The 18,696-nt window shown below is 47.2% G+C and overlaps 1 protein-coding gene across 2 annotated transcripts in view; it reads left to right on the plus strand.

The window, feature by feature from the left end:
• The window catches only part of LOC128839627 (neuronal acetylcholine receptor subunit alpha-7-like), a 97,761-nt gene that overhangs the window by 34,441 nt on the left and 44,624 nt on the right, over window positions 1-18,696 (plus strand). For both annotated transcript variants that reach the window (XM_054032777.1, XM_054032778.1), the window contains exons 3-6: window positions 12,254-12,298; window positions 13,972-14,081; window positions 15,737-15,816; window positions 17,386-17,553. In XM_054032777.1, the coding sequence (XP_053888752.1) occupies window positions 12,254-12,298; window positions 13,972-14,081; window positions 15,737-15,816; window positions 17,386-17,553 (403 nt within the window). The remainder of the gene's footprint in view (window positions 1-12,253; window positions 12,299-13,971; window positions 14,082-15,736; window positions 15,817-17,385; window positions 17,554-18,696) is intronic.

The raw sequence follows: 18,696 nt of genomic DNA on the forward strand, positions 1-18,696 counted from the left end.
CAAGGGCGTATGTACGCACCCTCCATGCAGCAGTGGGGCTGTAGCAGGGCCGGCTCCTGGCACCAGCTCAGCAAGCAGGTGCTTGGGGTGGCCAATGGAGAGGGGCGGCAAGTCCGGCTCTTCGGCGGCGGGTCCCTCAGTCCCTCTCAGAGGGAAGGACCTGTTGCCGAAGAATGAAGCGGCTTGGGGAAACCCTACAGCCTTTCATTGCTCCCCAGGAACAGCTCTGTCCATATGGCCCTTAGAGAGCAAGAGGCTCCAAAGAGGGCGAGGTGGAGGCAGGGCCATGGACCTCGTCCTCACTGTCCACTGGCCAGGAGAGCAGTCTGCATGCACACTCCCACTGCATGGCGGGGGTTTCAGAGGAATTGTGGGGGGCTGTGCGTTTGAGGCACAACTGAGCCCCAAATGAGTAATGAGTGGGAATGGAAATGAAGATAAATTACCCTCCAGTGAAATCCCAACCCCTTTTTAGGGCTGGCTTCAGCTAGTGGGAGTCATGGACTGTTTCCAATAGAAAGAGCCCACCACAGATTAAATGCCCAGGACGGGCTGAGTGCAGTGTTAGGGTTGTACATCAAGCACTTCAATGTCATGTCAGGAATTTCCAAAAGTTAGTTGCCGGGGCAACATCCACTCAACCTTTTTAACTACCACCTTTCAAACGGAGAACCTCAGAGCTAGACGGGACCGCCAAGGTCACCTTGTCTCACCCCCTGCCAAGATGCAGGATTTGGGTCTAAACATATTTCTATTTTTAATGAAAACCCTACAGGCTGTCCAGCTAACTGAATGTTGCCAGGGTAACCCTGCCTCTTAGAACTTCTTGTTTCTTGCAACATTAAATGAGGGGAAAACCAGCATTTGCACTATGCTAAATTACTAGTAGTGTTTATGAGGCCAGTGAGACACTGTTGGTAATCAGCATCTAGGAAGCCGGGAGTTTTAGAAATGGAGTACCTGAAGAAACACAAAAGGCAGGGGGAAAAAGCCAAGTGGCCTATTTCAGAAGTTAAAGTGGACTGTTCTAATTTAATCTATGCTGCAATAGTTCCTTATGGGACTGTCCGGTAAGTAGCAAACATGATGCCCCTTCAATAGGTCATCTGTGCGGATTGAACCGGGGACCCCTGGGTTAAAAAAAAGACCTGAGCTGCTCCTCATTGATCCAATGGATTAGCTGTAGTAGTGTGTCAAAAGTCACAAACTCAAACCTCAATACATAATCCAGCCACTATATGGAGACAAAAATACACATGACCAGCATGTTACAGTTAGAATAGCCAGAGCACAGTGTGTTCCGACTATGCTTCCTCCAAACTGCCCAGTGATACACCCGCTCTGTTAGCCCTACATCACCAAGCAACTGCCATTATATTACAGCTATTTCCTGGTAGAGGAGATGCATTGACTTTGCAGACCTGTTATGGAATCATAGACGATTAGGGTTGGTAGAGACCTCAGGAGGTCATCTAGTCCAACCCCCTGCTCAAAGCAGGACCAACCCCAACTAAATCATCCCAGCCAGGGCTTTGTCAAGCCCAGGCCTTAAAAACCTCTAAGGATGGAGATTCCACCATCTCCCTAGGTAACCCATTCCAGTGCTTCACCACCCTCCTAGTGAAATAGTGTTTCCTAATATCCAACCTAGACCTCCCCCACTGCAACTTGAGACCATTACTCCTTGTTCTGTCATCTGCCAACACTGAGAATAGACTAGATTCATCCTCTGTGGAAAACCCCACCCCCTCTTCAGGTAGTTGAAGGCTGCAATCAAATCCCCCTCACTCTTCTCTTCTGCAGCCTAAATAAGCCCAGTTCCCTCAGCCTCTCCTCGTAAGTCGTGTGCCCCAGCCCCCAAATAGACGGGAATAATCACTTCCCTCGGTCTGCTGGCAATGCTCCTACTGATGCAGCCCAATATGCTGTTAGCCTTCTTGGCAACAAGGGCACACTGTTGACTCGTATCCAGTTTCTCATCCAATGTAATCCCCAGGTCCTTTTCTGCAGAACTGCTGCTTAGCCAATTGGTCCCCAGCCTGTAGCAGTGCATGGGATTCTTCCTTCCTAAGTGCAGGACTCTGCATTTGTCCTTGTTGAACCTCAGATTTCTTTTGGCCCAATCCTCCAATTTGTCTAGCTAACCCTGGACCCTATTCCTACCCTCCAGCATATCTACCTCTCCCCAGCTTAGTGTCATCTGTGAACTTGCTGAGGGTGCAATCCATCCCATCATCCAGATCATTAATGAAGATCTGGAACAAAAAGAGCCCTAGGACCGACCCCGGGGGCACTCTGCTTGATACCAGCTGCCAACTAGACATGGAGCCATTGATCACTACCCGTTGAGCCCGACGATCTAGCCAGCTTTCTATCCACCTTACAGTCCATTCATCCAGCCCATACTTCTTTAACTTGCTGGCAAGAATACTGCGGGAGACGATATCAAAAGCTATGCTAAAGTCAAGGTATATCATGTCCACCGCTTTCCCCATATCCACAGACCCAGTTATCTCATCATAGAAGGCAATCAAGTTGGTCAGGTATGACTTGCCCTTGGTGAATCCATGTTGACTGTTCCTGATCACCTTCCTCTCCAAGTACTTCAAAATGGATTCCTTGAGGACCTGCTCCATGATTTTTCTAGGTACTGAGGTGAGGCTGACCAGTTTGTAGTTCCTCAGATTCTCCTTCTTCCCTTTTTTAAAGATAGGCACTATATTTGCCTTTTCCCAATCATCCGGGACCTCCTCCGATCGCCACGAGTTTTCAAAGATAATGGCCAATGGCTCTGAAATCACATCAGCCAATTCCCTCAGCACCCTTGGATGCATTAGATCTGGACCCATGGACTTGTGCATGTCCAGCTTTTCTAAATGGTCCTTAACCTGTTCTTTCACCACTGAGGGCTTCCACCTCTTCCCCATAGTGTGCTACCCAGTGCAGTAGTCTGGGAGCTGACCTTGTTGGTGAAGACTGAGGCATAAAAAGCATTGAGTACTTCAGCTTTTTCCACATCATCTCTCACTAGGTTGCCTCCCCCATTCAGTAAGAGGCCCACACTTTCCCTGACCTTCTTCTTGTTGCTAACATACCTGTAGAAACCTTCTTGTTACTCTTAACATCCCTTGCTAGCTGCAACTCCAATTGTGCTTCAGACTTCCTGATTACACCCCTGCATGCTTGAGCAATATTTTTATACTCCCCCCCTCGTCATCTGACCAAGATTCCACTTCTTGTAAGGTTCCTTTTTGTGTTTAAACTCACTGAAGATTTCTCTGTTAAGCCAAGCTGGTCGCCTGCCATATTTACTATTCTTTCTACACATCAGGATGGTTTGTTCCTGCAACCTCAATAAGGATTCTTTAAAATACAGCCAGCTCTCCTGGACTCCTTTCCCCCTCGTGTTATTCTCCAGGGGATCCTGCCCATCAGTTTCCTGAGGGAGTCGAAGTCTGCTTTTCTGAAGTCCAAGGTCCGTATTATGCTGCTGTTCACCCTGCCCAAACCTGGAGTATACAAGAGACCAGAATCTGGCCCTTTCGCTTTACTAAACCCCTGGTGGCAACAAGGAAACCATGCTTGGTCAACTGTTATGTGATTTTATTCCTCTAAGAAAGTGTCTTAGCTTGATGTCAGTTTAGAAACTCTAGACACTACCCAGGTGAAAGGAAGAACAGTTAGAAGAGCAATGTGTGTATGGAATCAGCTACAGTAAGCTGCAATGCAGGATACTTCGATCAGTCTGTGTGAAAAGTGTGCTTTTGGCAAGCTCGGTGGCTAGTGCATCTCATTTTGAAAGCCATGTGCACGGGATGCAAAACTGCACGTGCCTTCCTACATTGGAGACCGGCCTCATGGGCCCATAGGGGAGTCCACTCCCAGCAAACAAGCCATTGCATCAGAGTGGTCAGGTAGAAGGAGGAGTCTGAAATGGACAGAGGTCAGTGTTTGGGACAGGATGCTGAAATGGTTTAAGAGCTGCATATTTAAGACATTTCATAGTTTGGCCTGATGCGAGTGTGGACATTGCACAAACCACGTGAAAACACGGGGCCGTTGGTGATCAAAAAAGCCAGTAAACATACTGATCTCACTCAAAGACCCTAACAAGTCAATGGACCAGACCCTCAGCTGGGGTCAATTGGCATAGCACCAGGGAAGACGATGGGGCTTCGATGATTTATGCCAGCGGAGGATCTGGCACATCATACCTACCAGAGGCAGTGCCAGGGGATGGACTATTTTTGCTAGAGCTCCACATTCCCAAGAACTCAGATGGTGACTTCTGGTAGGGAATGCTCTGATCGATTCTTCTCTCTTTCTGGTTTTCAGTTTCTTGGGAATTATCATTCTGAATCCTAAGAAATAAAGTTGTGTTACTTTGCAACCTTCCAGCAAGAGTATTCATGTTGTTACCTAACGTCTCTGTATGTGTGCTGTATATTTAAGCATGGACCTGGTTTTCAACAAATGCAGGTGTACAGCTGCAGTCCTAACTTGCAGCTGAAATTATTCCATTTACACTTGCAACCTGGGCAGTTTGGACAAATCAGAAAAAGTTTCAAAGACTTTGGAAAAATCACATCCTGCCCGTCTGGGAAACCCTCACATCCCCATTTGACAACTGGAAGGGGCTACTGTGTTGCTTCCCGGCATTATTCCCAGCAGTGAATGGTTATAAATCTCACAAACAGCCCTTTCCCTGTCTTGCTCTCCACAAAGCAGAACTCACTCTGCGAGCTCAAACAGGCCCTGAGGCAAGGTTGAGAATAGACTGTGGATGGCCACCAGGGGGGCCTACAGGGAAATGTTTTTCCAAGGCTGCCAGAGAGTCAAGCAGCCGGGTGTTGGTCAAAATTCTTGCTGAGAGAAAGAACACTCAGTTCACGGGACTCCTCTACCAGAGACCTAGAGTCCAGGACCAAACCTGAGTTGTTTAAAGCCTAATTCAGAGGTCATTGTGATGGGGACTTCAGACCCAGGGGGCCATGACTGAAAGTAAAGCTTACAGCCCTAAGCAGGAGGATGCTAAAGACCCTGGACTTGAGAGCAGAGTTTACAGGCCTGGGATGGCACCTGTCTACAGTCATTAAGTTCCAAACTTGTAGGCCTGCCATGGAAAGTCTGTGCTGATGCATCCCCTATAGCTTCCATTCAGATGACTGCTAGGATTGTTTCATTAAATACTAAAGTAAGTGCTGAGTCTTTTCCTTCGCAGTGCTGAAGCCCACAGTATAAACCAATCACTTGGGAGACTCCTCAGTGGGAAAAACATTTCCTGCCAAAAACGTTGCTGAGAGAGGAGAGAGGATATCTCCATTATTTTTTAGGGGGGAGGGATAGCTCAGTGGTTTGAGCATTGGCCTGCTAAACCCAGGGTTGTGAGTTCAATCCTTGAGGGGGCCACTTAGGGATCTGGGGCAAAATCAGTACTTGGTCCTGCTAATGAAGGCAGGGGGCTGGACTCGATGACCTTTCAAGGTCCCTTCCAGTTCTAGGAGAGAGAGAGGCAATGCCCCAGCCTGCGCTGCCTAAGAACTTGTCTCCATGGGGAAGTTATTGCATAGCAAGTAGGGTGTGAATTTACAGCACACGAGCTCCCTGGGCAGACACTCCTACTGCACTTGGAAATGCCTTGTCTTGCACTAGGTGCTCGTGAATGCACCTAAATCTCTCCAGGATTCTCTGCTCTTGCAGACCCCAAGAGGCTCAGAGGAAGGGACAGATGCTGCCGGATCTCCTCCCCCAAAGCTCCCAGCCCTCACCCTGCCCCAAGGGCTTGCTGATGCCAACAAACTCGGTGCGGGGGGAGGTGGTGAAGTTTCCCTCCTGTACACCTCAGGAGGCCCACAGGAAGGGGGAAGACGCCCAAGCCCCTGGCCCAAATCCCCAAACTGTAAAATGTTCTGAACGATGCGACTCACCAAACAGGGCAAAACTTCACCTAATGCAAAATGCTGACTTCTTACCAAAGGGGTTATCTCCTGCCTGTGGCAGGGCAGGGCTAAAACCCCCTTTAAAGCCCTGCCAAGGTGCTGGCTGCAGTCTGCTCGCTGGCCAGGAGGCCAGGGGAGAGACGCGGGTATTCAGCAGGGAGCCCAGCTGCAAGCCCTCATCAGGTCTGGCTCAGAGGAACCTGCTGAGCTGAGTGCGGACAGCTGGGCTGAGGCACGGGAGGGCTAGAAAAACCCTGAACAAACCTCAGTGAGGAGGCTAGACTGGGAGGAGACCGGAGGGTAGTATCGCTGTCTCCTTACCAAGGTGGAGAGCCTCCAAGGCAGGAGATCCTGGGGAGGGTCTGTGGGGCGCTAGCTGTTGGGAGAGCGGGGAACTGCACGGACGCTGTAAATAAGGACACTTGGGTGATCCAGCAAAAGAAGGCGTGAAAGACTCTTTATTCTACCAGCCTAAACACAGGGTGCAGGCGGAAAAGTGGGAGAGTCTGCACTGACCCTGTGATACTGCCCATCGGGAAGGACTACTGACTCCACATGGGCTATTGTGGGATCACAACACAAAGGCTTTGTCAGTTGCCCCATCACACCCATAAAGAGCCTATGTGCAAAAAGCTCCTCCCATCCACTTGAATTCCGGAAGAAGGAAATAAAACTAGAGGACAAGAATATTTTTCATCTCTCTCTCTCTCTGCTGTTTGGACTCTCATGGGGCTGGGGCTGGTAAACAGGAGACGAGCTCCCGAGGGTCAGGCTGCGTTAGCCCTACAAGCCATTCAGTGCGGACGGATTACTACAACTCTGTCACCTTTTGGAACCATAGACTGTCACTCATATGTGTCTGTATGTTGCCTGCTTTAACCTGTAAATAACATTCTCATTTATTTTTCCTAGTTAATAAATCCTCAGTTAGTTTTTCATAGATTCTAGGACTGGAAGGGACCTTGAGAGGTCATCGAATCCAGTCCCCTGCCCGCATGGCAGGACCAAATACTGTCTAGACCATCCCTGATAGACATTTATCTAACCTACTCTTAAATATCTCCAGAGATGGAGATTCCACAACCTCCCTAGGCAATTTATTCCAGTGTTTAACCACCCTGACAGTTAGGAACTTTTTCCTAATGTCCAACCTAGACCTCCGTTGCTGCAGTTTAAACCCATTGCTTCTGGTTCTATCCTTAGAGGCTAAGGTGAACAAGTTTTCTCCCTCCTCCTTATGACACCCTTTTAGATACCTGAAAACTGCTATCATGTCCCCTCTCAGTATTCTCTTTTCCAAACTAAACAAACCCAGTTCTTTCAGCCTTCCTTCATAGGTCATGTTCTCAAGACCTTTAATCATTCTTGTTGCTCTTCTCTGGACCCTTTCCAATTTCTCCACATCTTTTTTAAAATGCGGTGCCCAGAACTGGACACAATACTCCAGCTGAGGCCTAACCAGAGCAGAGTAGAGCGGAAGAATGACTTCTCGTGTCTTGCTCACAACACACCTGTTAATACATCCCAGGATCATGTTTGCTTTTTTTGCAACAGCATCACACTGTTGACTCATATTTAGCTTGTGGTCCACTATAACCCCATAGATCCCTTTCTGCCGTACTCCTTCCTAGACAGTCTCTTCCCATTCCGTATGTGTGAAACTGATTTTTCCTTCCTAAGTGGAGCACTTTGCATTTGTCTTTGTTAAACTTCATCCTGTTTAACTCAGACCATTTCTCCAATTTGTCCAGATCATTTTGAATTATGACCCTGTCCTCCAAAGCAGTTGCAATCCCTCCCAGTTTGGTATCATCCGCAAACTTAATAAGCGTACTTTCTATGCCAATATCTAAGTTGTTGATGAAGATATTGAACAGAGCCGGTCCCAAAACAGACCCCTGCGGTACCCCACTCGTTACGCCTTTCCAGCAGGATTGGGAACCATTAATAACAACTCTCTGAGTACGGTTATCCAGCCAGTTATGCACCCACCTTATAGTAGCCCCATCTAAGTTGTATTTGCCTAGTTTATCGATAAGAATATCATATTATAGGATTGGTTGTAAGCGTTGACTTTGGTGTGAGATCCAAGGTACAAATTGACCTGGGGGAGGTGACTGATCTCTTGATATTGGCAGCAACCTGGATGTTTTGTGATCTTTGGTGTAAGTGACCATTTATCACTTAGTCCAGCTTGTCTGGGTGGCAAGATAAAGTGGCATGCCCAAGGAACTGTCTGTGACTCCATGGTAAGACTGGTACAGGGATCCAGGAGGTCACATTTGTTACTGACTTGGTGCCATCTAATTATAGAACACACCGCCAGTTTGGGGTGTCTGCCCTGACGTCGTCACTCATGGCCGTGAGCCACTCCAGGCAGCACGACAGATGTGCATGGCTTAAGCTGCTCATATTTTCGCTGACTCTTCATGGGTAGCAAATTTGCATGTCTACTGTGAAGGTGACTGTGCAGAGAGACTGCAGTTTGGGGTAGCGCAACTGGTCATTTCCCAGAGCGAATATCTGCATTGCAGGAATGCGACTACAGCTGCGGCCTCGTTCTCTTTGCGAGCCACAAAACATTGCAACATGCCCATGCCACTTCCAGTTCGCTTGTGCCTTCAGTGCCTGTGGGTTTTGGACATAGTGGAACTACGGGCAGGAAAAGAGAGTGGATTCATTTTCATGTGGGGGAGCAGGAGAGCTGGGGATGTGACAAGTCGCTTGGCTTTGAGGACGCTGGCAGACACATTCTTTTTACCTCAGCTCCTTCAGGGACTTGGATTCAGAGGCTCTCTCGTTATCTGCACACAGCTGCGTCATTGGCAGCGACATTAGGCACGGTCATGGATGGGAAAGGACTGCTCCCATTCACTCTCAGTGGAAGACCCAGAGAAAGCATTAGTAGCAAGAAAGACATTGGTGGCAGTGAAACGAGAACAGGCTGGGGTAGTGCATGCAGATGGCATTAGCCACACAGGGGCTCAGACTGCAGTGCTGCCCATCACGGCAGACGGGTATTCACAAGCTTGGTGGGGGCCAGCTGCCCAAGTTGGCCAAACAAATCAACGGACCAGGAATTTCTCATGTGCAGTCTGCCTGCGGGGGGGGGGGGGGGGAAAGGAGAACGGTTGGAGGTGGGATTGTTTGCCTGAAGCTCTGTGGGCAGTTTGACAAGGTGTCTGTCACGTAGGCCTGGTCCACACTACGAGGTTAGGTCGATGCAAGGCAGCTTACATTGACTTAATGATGTCAGCATCTGTGCTCGAATGGTGCTTCCGTCGGGTGAGTCTCCCTGTACACCCACACGGTAACTTCACCCCCACAAGAGGCGCAGGGCTTATGTTGGTGTCGTTAGGGGCGATGCAGCATCCACATAGACACTGCATTACTTATGTTGTGCATAAGTCAGTGGGGCTGACAGCTGGAGTCCTGCCCCCCAACCCTGGTGCTGGCAACCCGAGCTGTCAGCAGGGTTCACGGCTGCCCCCACCCCGCCCTGGTGCTGACAGCCCAAGCAGTCAGCCATGCGCAGGGCTCACCCAGCGCCCCGCTGACAGCTCGGGCTGTCAGCTCTGGGGTGTGGGGACTGCCGGCTGTGAGCCTGTGCCCGGCTGACATCTTAGGCTGCTGGGCTCCAGCTGACAGTGCCCCACAATGCCCCACACAGTTCAGTGAAAGCTGTCCTAGTGAGGACGTGCATCACAGACAGAAGGGGCATTGTGTGGATGTGAACCACTGCTTTAGTTACTGCACTGGCTATAGGTCAATTGAATTTTGTAGTGTAGACAAGCCCTTCCACTGGGACAGTTTGAATCAAACCAGAGGTTTGGGCTTTTGCAAAAGTTTCTGAACTTGTGGGGGAACAAATAGCTTGGACTAGAAACGCCACCGCTGACTAGTTCCTTTGGCCCCTGGGAGGGCTGACGCTTTCAACTAGTTTGGGAAAAACCGGCGAGTTCATAGGGGATTGGTTCCCTAAGTATTTGGAAGCCCTGGGGACTTTGTATAAAAGACTGCGGGTTACAGACCGCACAGCTTTTTGTGCTTCCTGGCTTGTATTCATGGGAGGAAGTTACATGAGGAGAGATATCCACCGGGATCAGTTATCCTACAGAGCTTTCAACCTACAACGGACCAGAAAGAGCCACTAGGGCTAACAATCTCTTCAGTTTGCTCCACAGACTCCCAGACCCTATGGGCTTGTGGCTCCTCAACTTAATGGCCGCCCCTGGCTGAGACCACAGAGTAGCCATGACACCTGCAGAGATTTTATAGCTCCACACGAGCAGAGGGCAGCTGAAGCATCTGCCTAGCTGGGAGCTGAGAACTTCTAAAAATTGGACATTTCATTGAGGCGCCTAAGTGGGAGCTGAATTCTTTTGAAAATCTGGCATCGTATCTCAGTCATTAATGTCTGCAAAGGAACTTAATTGACTTCGAGTGAAATCCTGGCCCCATCGAATTCAGTGGAGCCAAAATGTCACCCTTTGTCTTAATGAAGTTGTGTCTGGGAATTATTCATATATTTCCATTCAAAGCATTTGCTATTATGGCCTGTTCGTCCCCAGCTCTTACCAGCCTGATGGGTTTTGTGCGGGGTCCCGTGTCTCTTTGATCATTGCAGTCCAAATCCAGTGTGCTATAGCTCACAAGATTTCCCATGATATTCCACAGTCGCTTTGTTCAATGCCACTTACCGAAACGCGGGCATCTCAGGCCCATTACTTTCTCTATCTCCATTGCATCGTAGCGAATCCGTCCGTTCTCTCCGCTAGCTTTGTGCTTACTGCTTCTCCTTTGCTACAAGGAACGAGAGCAACAACAAAAACGATGCATTCCTAGTACAAAAGAAGGGGAGGTTTTAGGTCAAAATCATCATTTGCCCAGCCCATCAGCCCCGGAGAATAGAAAGCATGCTGCCCACCTGGCCAATCCCTGTGCAGGTGGCGGGGGGGGGGGGGGGGGGAAGCAGGTTTTGCAGGCTGCTGGTCTCCATCCTGTGCTGGTTGGCTGAGAATGATGAGAAATGGGAGGGGCCTTGGATCTGCTACACCCTCCCCCGATGCACGGCCAGCAGAGCGGAGCTAGTGCAGAGTGGGGAGTCACCTGTTTTTGCTATGGCCTAGAGCAAGGGGAGCATAGGGATGAGTCCGTCCCTGCACTCCTTTTGGGGCATCCCAGCTACCCCTTGCATAGGGAGAGGCACTAAGTGACAGTGGAGCCCCTTAGCAGCCACTCCTCGAGCTTGCAAACTCTGGGCAGTTCACAGCGGAGTTTGAAAAGACGTTGCATGCCTGCACAAGTGCCAGCAGAGGCTGTGAATGGTCACAGATATGCTTAAGCACTGGGAGTATTAAGTCTGAAACCAATGGTGCCCTTGCCTCCTACATGCAAATGGGGGAAAGTATGGGTGTGTCGGAGGGGGTATGGGCTTGCGTGTCCCGCCCATGCGAATGAGGTGCGTAGCTGTATGCTCCTGTCTATGATATGAGCCCACAAATTGGTAGTTGTGCAGCCATGTTCTTGGCCTGCTGGGTGAGCTTGAGCAATCCACTTGACCTCTCTGTGCCTTAGTCTCACCATCTGTAAAATGGGCTCGTGGCACTTATCTCTTTTGCAAAGCACTTTGAGATCTGTAGCTGAAAAGCACTAAGTATTGTTGTTATGGATAGAGAATTGGATTCCAGGGTGTTCTGTAGCCTGCTTAGAGTTGTGTTTAGACACACAGAGCTCCACATCTGTTCTGCATAGCATCCTCTTAATAAACATCATTTTCACAGTTTGCCGACGTGCCCTAATGTCTGCTCAAGACCAGTATTTTCTATATAAATTTCAATGACGTAACTTTAAGATGCATCTTGGGAATCTATTCACGATTCATCTGTAGCAACAATAATGACAGCGTTAATCCTCTCCAGTTACTGCATGTCACAGAGTCTGTAGTTTATTTTACCACTGCCATCTAATTAAAATGAAAATCTCCGATAGCTTTTGTAGAGAATAAATGTCTTCAAATAAATAATGGCCATGGTAAATTATTTTCATTGCTGATGTTGATGAATTATAATGAGTGCTGAATTTTCATAGATTTGTTTTTAAGGCCAGAAGGAACTATTATAATTATTTAGTCTAATCTTCTGCATCACATGGGTCAGAGATTTCACCCAATGACGCCAGCATCGAGTCCATAATTTGTGACTGCAATATTTGCATTCATTTATCCTGCGAGTTGGGTTTGAGTTTGATTTTGTGGAGAAAGAACCCACAATATTTTCTTGGGCTCATTAGGTTTTCTTCTCTCTTTTTTGAAGGATGAGAAGAACCAGGTGCTGATAACGAACGCTTGGCTACAGATGGTGAGTAACTTTGCATCAGCACTGAACAGAAATTGTTGTAAAAGGAAGTTATTGAATATGATCCTTTGGCAGAAGAACTGTGTGTCATCTTCTATACTGGGACACAAGCAAATTGAGCTCTTGGAAATATTGCTGAAGATGGACTGGGACAGGATTTCCAAAGCAGCATACAGGAGGAAAGTGCCCGACTCTGACCGGCTTTCAATGAGAGTTGGGTCCTCTGAAAATCCCACTTCCACTTATCACTTCCTTTCAGATCTGAAAATGAAGTGATTGGCCATATTAAGTCCTGTTGTAACTCTGATGATCTCAGTGGAGTTGGTCCAATGAGCCTTAAGGCACAGATGTTAATAAATGAGGCTCTGAACATGTTTAGGGCATTGAAATTGGAGGGCTGATTTTCAAAGGCTGCAGTTTCCACTGAAGTCAGTGATTGGGATTTCCAAAGGTGCCTCAAATCCTAATGAAACTGCACCTCTTGCTTTCTTAAATTCCTTTGAGAATCCCAGATAGTGTCTAAATATGGACTTAAAGGCCTGACTGTAGGACCCAGGGGAAATTTCCAAGAGTGCCTAAGGAACTTAGAAGCATAAGTCCCATTGCAAATCAATGGGACAGACTCCTAAACCACTTAGGCATTTTTGGAACTCTCCTTCCCTCCCTTTTTTTTAAAAAATTCCCTTAATTATTATCTGCCCTATATAACAAGCTATGGCACCCAGGTTGTGGTCTTCACAGATCGCATAGGATAAGTAAGTCTGCAATTAAATGCGTACAAGGAAAGCTCAGATAGTTGTCATCCCTGTGCGGTATTACTCCTGAATTAATGTTCCAGTGTAGGATTGAGCATTGCTGTATGGTAGGGGGCATCATTTATTCTTATGCAACATAAACTTGAGTTTCTGATTTATTTGTGGTCATTGGAACTGCCTCTTCAAAGCTAAAAGACCAGAGGAGAGATGAATGATTTAACTAACTCTAATGTTACATTTGAAACCAAATATATTATCTGAATGGAGCAAACGATCCTTCTGATTGTCCATTCCATTGTAGTTTATGGTATGAGTGATCTTGGTTATAAAAAAAAAAAAAAAAGAATTACCTAATTTATTCCAACCTAGACTTTTACACTGCTGCCATGTTATTATTGTCATACCCTCTTGTGTGCATATACTTTGGACAGGAGAACCTTGATACGCTGTAGTCTTCAGTCAAGAAACTGTATTGATCAGCAAAAATTCAAATCTGGCATTTTTGTGGGGGCGGGGAAAATATCATAAACAATCATTTTGGAATACGGAGGGCAGTTGTATGTTTTCCAGGCCAGGCCCTCAGCTGGTATAAGTCAGCATCCATCAATGTAATACAGGAAATAAATATTTCCGTATAGATTTTTCTAAACAACAAACATGTTAAAATATAATAGTCCAAATGTGAAGTCATTACACTGCGAGCTCCTCAGTGCATACACCAGTCTGTTTCATTGTCGTCACTTGTTATTAACCCTAGAACAGTAATTATTATGTTATCATTGCTATTGCTGATATTCATTATCTTTCCCTGGCACCCAAATGTGCCAGGCACTTTCCAAACATACAGGGAAACATTCCTTTCCCCTATGATCCTATATTGCAGAAATGATAAATAACATTTGTGTCTATATTTCCCTCTAGTACTGGATTGACGTTTACTTGTCTTGGGATCAGTATGCATACCCAGGAGTCCAGAACTTACGATTTCCCTCTGACCAGATATGGGTGCCAGACATTCTTCTGTATAACAGGTACGGAAGGTTTATAAGTCCTGAGACAAACACTGAGTCAGTTCATCCCCTGGTGTAAATCAGCATAGCTCCATTGACTTCCAACGGAGATTACGCCAACTGGGGATCAGGTTTGTGGCCTGCAAACAATGGAAACAAACCCAGACAAGTGCTGCAGTACAGTGAAAAGTCTAGATGGAAGCACAGAGTTATCTTAACGATGCTCGAAACATAGAAATGGCTTGAGGCCTTTGGCCATGGTCTATATAATGAAAGATTACGTTATGATTACCTATCTTGTGCTAATGTAAATAACGATGCTGGTTTCATTTGACGTTTGTGCTTTTGTAGTCTCCTGGTACAGCCTTATGGAAAATTAGATGATGTTAGCACTTAAAAATATCACAGTTACATATAGCTAAAAGACTACACATAGGGACCGACAAAGCCCAGGAAACTCGATAGAAATACCCTGTTTCCCCGAAAATAAGACATCCTCCGAAAATAAGGCCTACTTACAGTTTTGCCTCTCGTTGTAATATAAGGCATCCCCCCGATAATAAGACCTCCCCGATAATAAGGCATCCACCGATAATAAGGCATTTTTCATTTCTGAAAAATAAGACATCCCCTGAAAATAAGACCTAGCGCATCTTTGGGAGCAAAAATTAATATAAGACACTGTCTTATTTTCGGGGAAACAGGGTAGTCCTACTAGCTTCACTGGGAGTTGAATCAGGCCCTAAGATTGTAAAATAATTACGAAATGCCCTTCAGTTCAGAGGGAGTGCAAGACAATGCCAGCACAGGAAAGTCTGCAAGAGCCATTTTGAAGACAAGTTGTCTAAAATATCAAGCTCTGAAGGGTTGGATTGTTTGATTCAGTTTGGATAAGTATCCAGCAGTCTGGAAGCTTCCCCAAACCTCAACTAACTCCTGAAATTATAGAGATCCAACCCACAAGGTCTGCACCCAACATTGTGCCTATTATTATTATTGGTATCTCTGTAGCACCTCCGAGCCCCAGCCGTTGACCAGGACCCCACTGCGCTAGGTGCTGTACAAACACAGAACAAAAAGCCCCTAAGAGCTTACAATCCAGATCCCTGAGCACCCACAAAGACCTGCCATGCCATCTGAGCCCTCAACAGTTCCCTTTCTTCTCCGGCCACTTCACCGCTGGCCTGTGACTTCTTGCTCTCTTTGAAGAGGAGCTGTAGTTCCAAGCTACTGCTAAGCTAGCACCTAGTACCTGCACCTTGAGTAAGGTGCCACTTGGCCAGAGGTTACAAAGGGCCCAGGGCCCCATCATCATCTCCCATTGTCACAGCCTTGGCATGAAAGGCGCTGAGCTCATCTGAAAATCAGGCCGTTTCAGTTAGTTGCGTAAATGGGAGCGGAGCTCCTTGCAGCTGCTCTCCCTCAGTGACTGGGGCCATCTGGGGGTCCAGCCAGCTGGCTGAGAGCTGGACCCTTTATCCAACTGATCTAAATCTTGAAAGAAGATCCAAGCTCAGTTTGGAGTGAGCTAGAGATTCCAACTAATGCTATTTTACAAAGTTCACCCTCCGGTCCCTAATCCACACACCCGCTCTTCAGAAATGAATGATCGTTACTTTACTGTGCACCACATTTTGAATTCAAGGGCCTGTGGGGTTTTTTATGTTGTGTTTTAGTGCGGATGAAAGATTCGATGCCACGTTTCACACGAATGTGTTGGTGAATTATTCTGGATCTTGTCAGTACATTCCTCCAGGTAGGAGACAGATTTTGTTTGTTGGTTTAAATCAATTTACTTTAATGGCGTCAATCAATTTTCCTATTTAGAGAATTAATTGTATAAGTTTAAAAGCAGATCGGGATGAGAAGCTTTGTGCGCTCTATGCGGTGGGACAGACTTCCGAAAGAATTCAGCTTCTATTTTAGACCCCTAAATACAGGCCAGCTATTGAAAGGTGTTCAGCATCCAGCGGCTCCCACTGTGACTAAAAGGTTTAGCACCATACAATGCTGAAGCTTTTGATGATCCGGCAGAAACACAGGCACCTAAGGAACTTTTACTGCAAAAACTTAGGTGGCAACAAGTTTACGGGACTATCAGGAACTGCAGCAGCTGAGCAGGGGTTGTATGAATCTCACCAGGGTCCAATTCTGGGATTTAGGTGCTTAAAGTGGCCGTCAAGCATCTAAGTCTCTTTGTGAATCTCAGCCTATCTGCTTATGTCACTTCTATGGCCCCATTCCTGTGGTATCTGAGCACCTCACAGCCTTTAGTGGGCTTATCCTCATAGCCCCCGTGAGGCAGGGCAGTGCTGTTATCCCTGTTTTAGAGGCTAGGAACCGGAGCACAAAGAGACTAAGCGACTTGCCCAACGTCATACAGGAAGTCTGTGGTAGAGCAAAGACCTGAACCCTGATCGGTGGAGTCCCAGGCTGGTGCCCTGACCACGGGGAAGAGGAACTTCACTGCAGACAACTGAAATTTAATGGTTCTCAGTCCCAGAGCAGGGATACGTGGGATTCTGTTAGCTTCACTGCAAGGCCATTGCGTAGACAGGCACAGATTGGTATAATGGGGTAGGATTGCCCAGCAAGCTTCCCAGGGCATCTCCACGCTGCGTCTGGAAGTGAGTCCCCCAGCCTGAGTTCACAAACTAGTGTACATGGGGCTCGCACGAGTGCACTAAAAATAGCGGTGCAGACAATGCTTTGACATTGCAACGTGGGCTGTCAGTCCAACCCCCACATACAACCCCACCCCAGGCTTGAGAGCCCCCGCCTCGGCCCCAGCTATTTTTAAGTGCACTAGGATGACCTAGGGTGGGAGGCTTGCACCAGACACAGTGTAGACAGACCCCTAGAGAACATACATGAGGGAAGACCTGGCGATATGGCCCAAGGAGAACAAGCATGGCAAAGAAAACAAAGGGGCAAAAGGTCACGAATTTGTATGTTTGTTGATATCCCCTGAGCTGGTTTCTCTGCTGGTGTATGTCGGTGTAGCGCCACTGAACTCAACACGGCGTGCACCCAGTTACACACTGGAGAGAATTTGGCCCCTATCTCTTTAGAAACACTGCATCAGCTGGGTCTCTCTTTTGCAGAATGTAACTGCAAAAGGAAAGTCATTTGGCTCAGGAAATCGTAAGTGCTGTGAGTGGAACAGTTCGATTAGAAATTCTAATCGGCGTCTGCTCAGCGGGATTGAGTCTAATTGTAGAGAGAGGCCTGAGAGTTCCACAGGCTCTCAGCACAATGTCATTTCATTTTGCATTTGCCCTTCAGACCTCAGATGTCTGTTTCCCCCTCTAACATCTATTCTCAGGCATTCTGAAGAGCACGTGTTACATTGACGTCCGCTGGTTCCCTTTCGATGTGCAAAAATGCGATTTGAAATTTGGTTCATGGACCCACAATGGCTGGCTGCTTGATCTGCAGATGCTTGAAGCTGATATTTCCAATTACATATCAAATGGAGAATGGGATTTAGTGGGTAAGTTGGCTCGCTTAGAAATCTAAAGGAGTTGAAACTTTAAGGCAAATTGAATACATGGGAATGACGGCTCTTATCTGGATATTTGAAGTACAGGTATTAAAAGCTCCTATTTGAAAAGCAGTAGAAATCTCACAATTGGACTGCAGACAATGTTTCAAGTGTTTTCTTTCTTGTCCTGCCGAGTTAACTAAAGCTACATTAGGGAGCCTGTGGGCATATTGCTGTGGGGTCTGATAACCTATGAAATTCTACTGACGTCAGTACATGCAGGGGGTCAGCACAGAACTTGGATATCTGGGTCTTCTACGTGCATAGTGAACATCGAATCACGTTTCTGCAACTTATTTAGCCTAAAGGGGATTAGGTTTGAAAGTCTGATCACAGCAGGAACTCTTGCAAAACCCCAAACCAAACAAACCCCCAAACCATATACCCAGAGCCTGGTCTACACTTCAAACTTGGGTCGACATCCCTACAGCACTCATGGGTCTGAAAATTCCACCCCCTGGCTACACCAACCTAACCCCCAGTGTAGACCCAGCTATGTCGACAGAAGTCTGTTTCTGTTGACCTAGCTACCCTCGCTTGGGGAGGTGGAGTTCCTATATCAACAGAAAAAACCCTTCCGTCATTGTAGTCTGCGTCTACACTATGGGGTTAGAGACGCACAGCTGTGTTGCTGTAATAGCTATACCGGTATAGCGCCATCAGTGTAGACATGTCCCAGGTCAGCAAAGTCTCTATTCAGTAAAGTCACTAGCCTCCCCTCTGCTACATCAGGTCAATGCATTCCAAACATTCATTCTACTGTTCCAGAAGAAAACTGTACTTTTAAAAAGCTGATGCTTCTCACAGACTCCGTTCTGTGTTGCTCTGTCTGCATCTAGGGGTGGGGTGGGCCACGTGTAGACCTTGATTAGCTTGCTACAGCGTGAGCTTGGTTACATGTGGCCCTTCCCATAGCTGGAGCCTGGCAGCTGCAATGTGAAGTCTTAAGGCAGGGGATCTCAGAGGTGAGAAACTAATGGAAACCATCAGGATTCTGTTTTCAGGAAGGGTAAAGGACTCCACTAGGAGGAGAAAAGCCCAAAGGTCCATCCCACTCAGCTCTGCGCTGGTTTTCAAATACTCCTCTACAGG

The sequence above is a fragment of the Malaclemys terrapin genome, chromosome 6, assembly GCF_027887155.1.
Source record: "Malaclemys terrapin pileata isolate rMalTer1 chromosome 6, rMalTer1.hap1, whole genome shotgun sequence".
NCBI classification, from domain to species: Eukaryota; Metazoa; Chordata; order Testudines; family Emydidae; genus Malaclemys; species Malaclemys terrapin.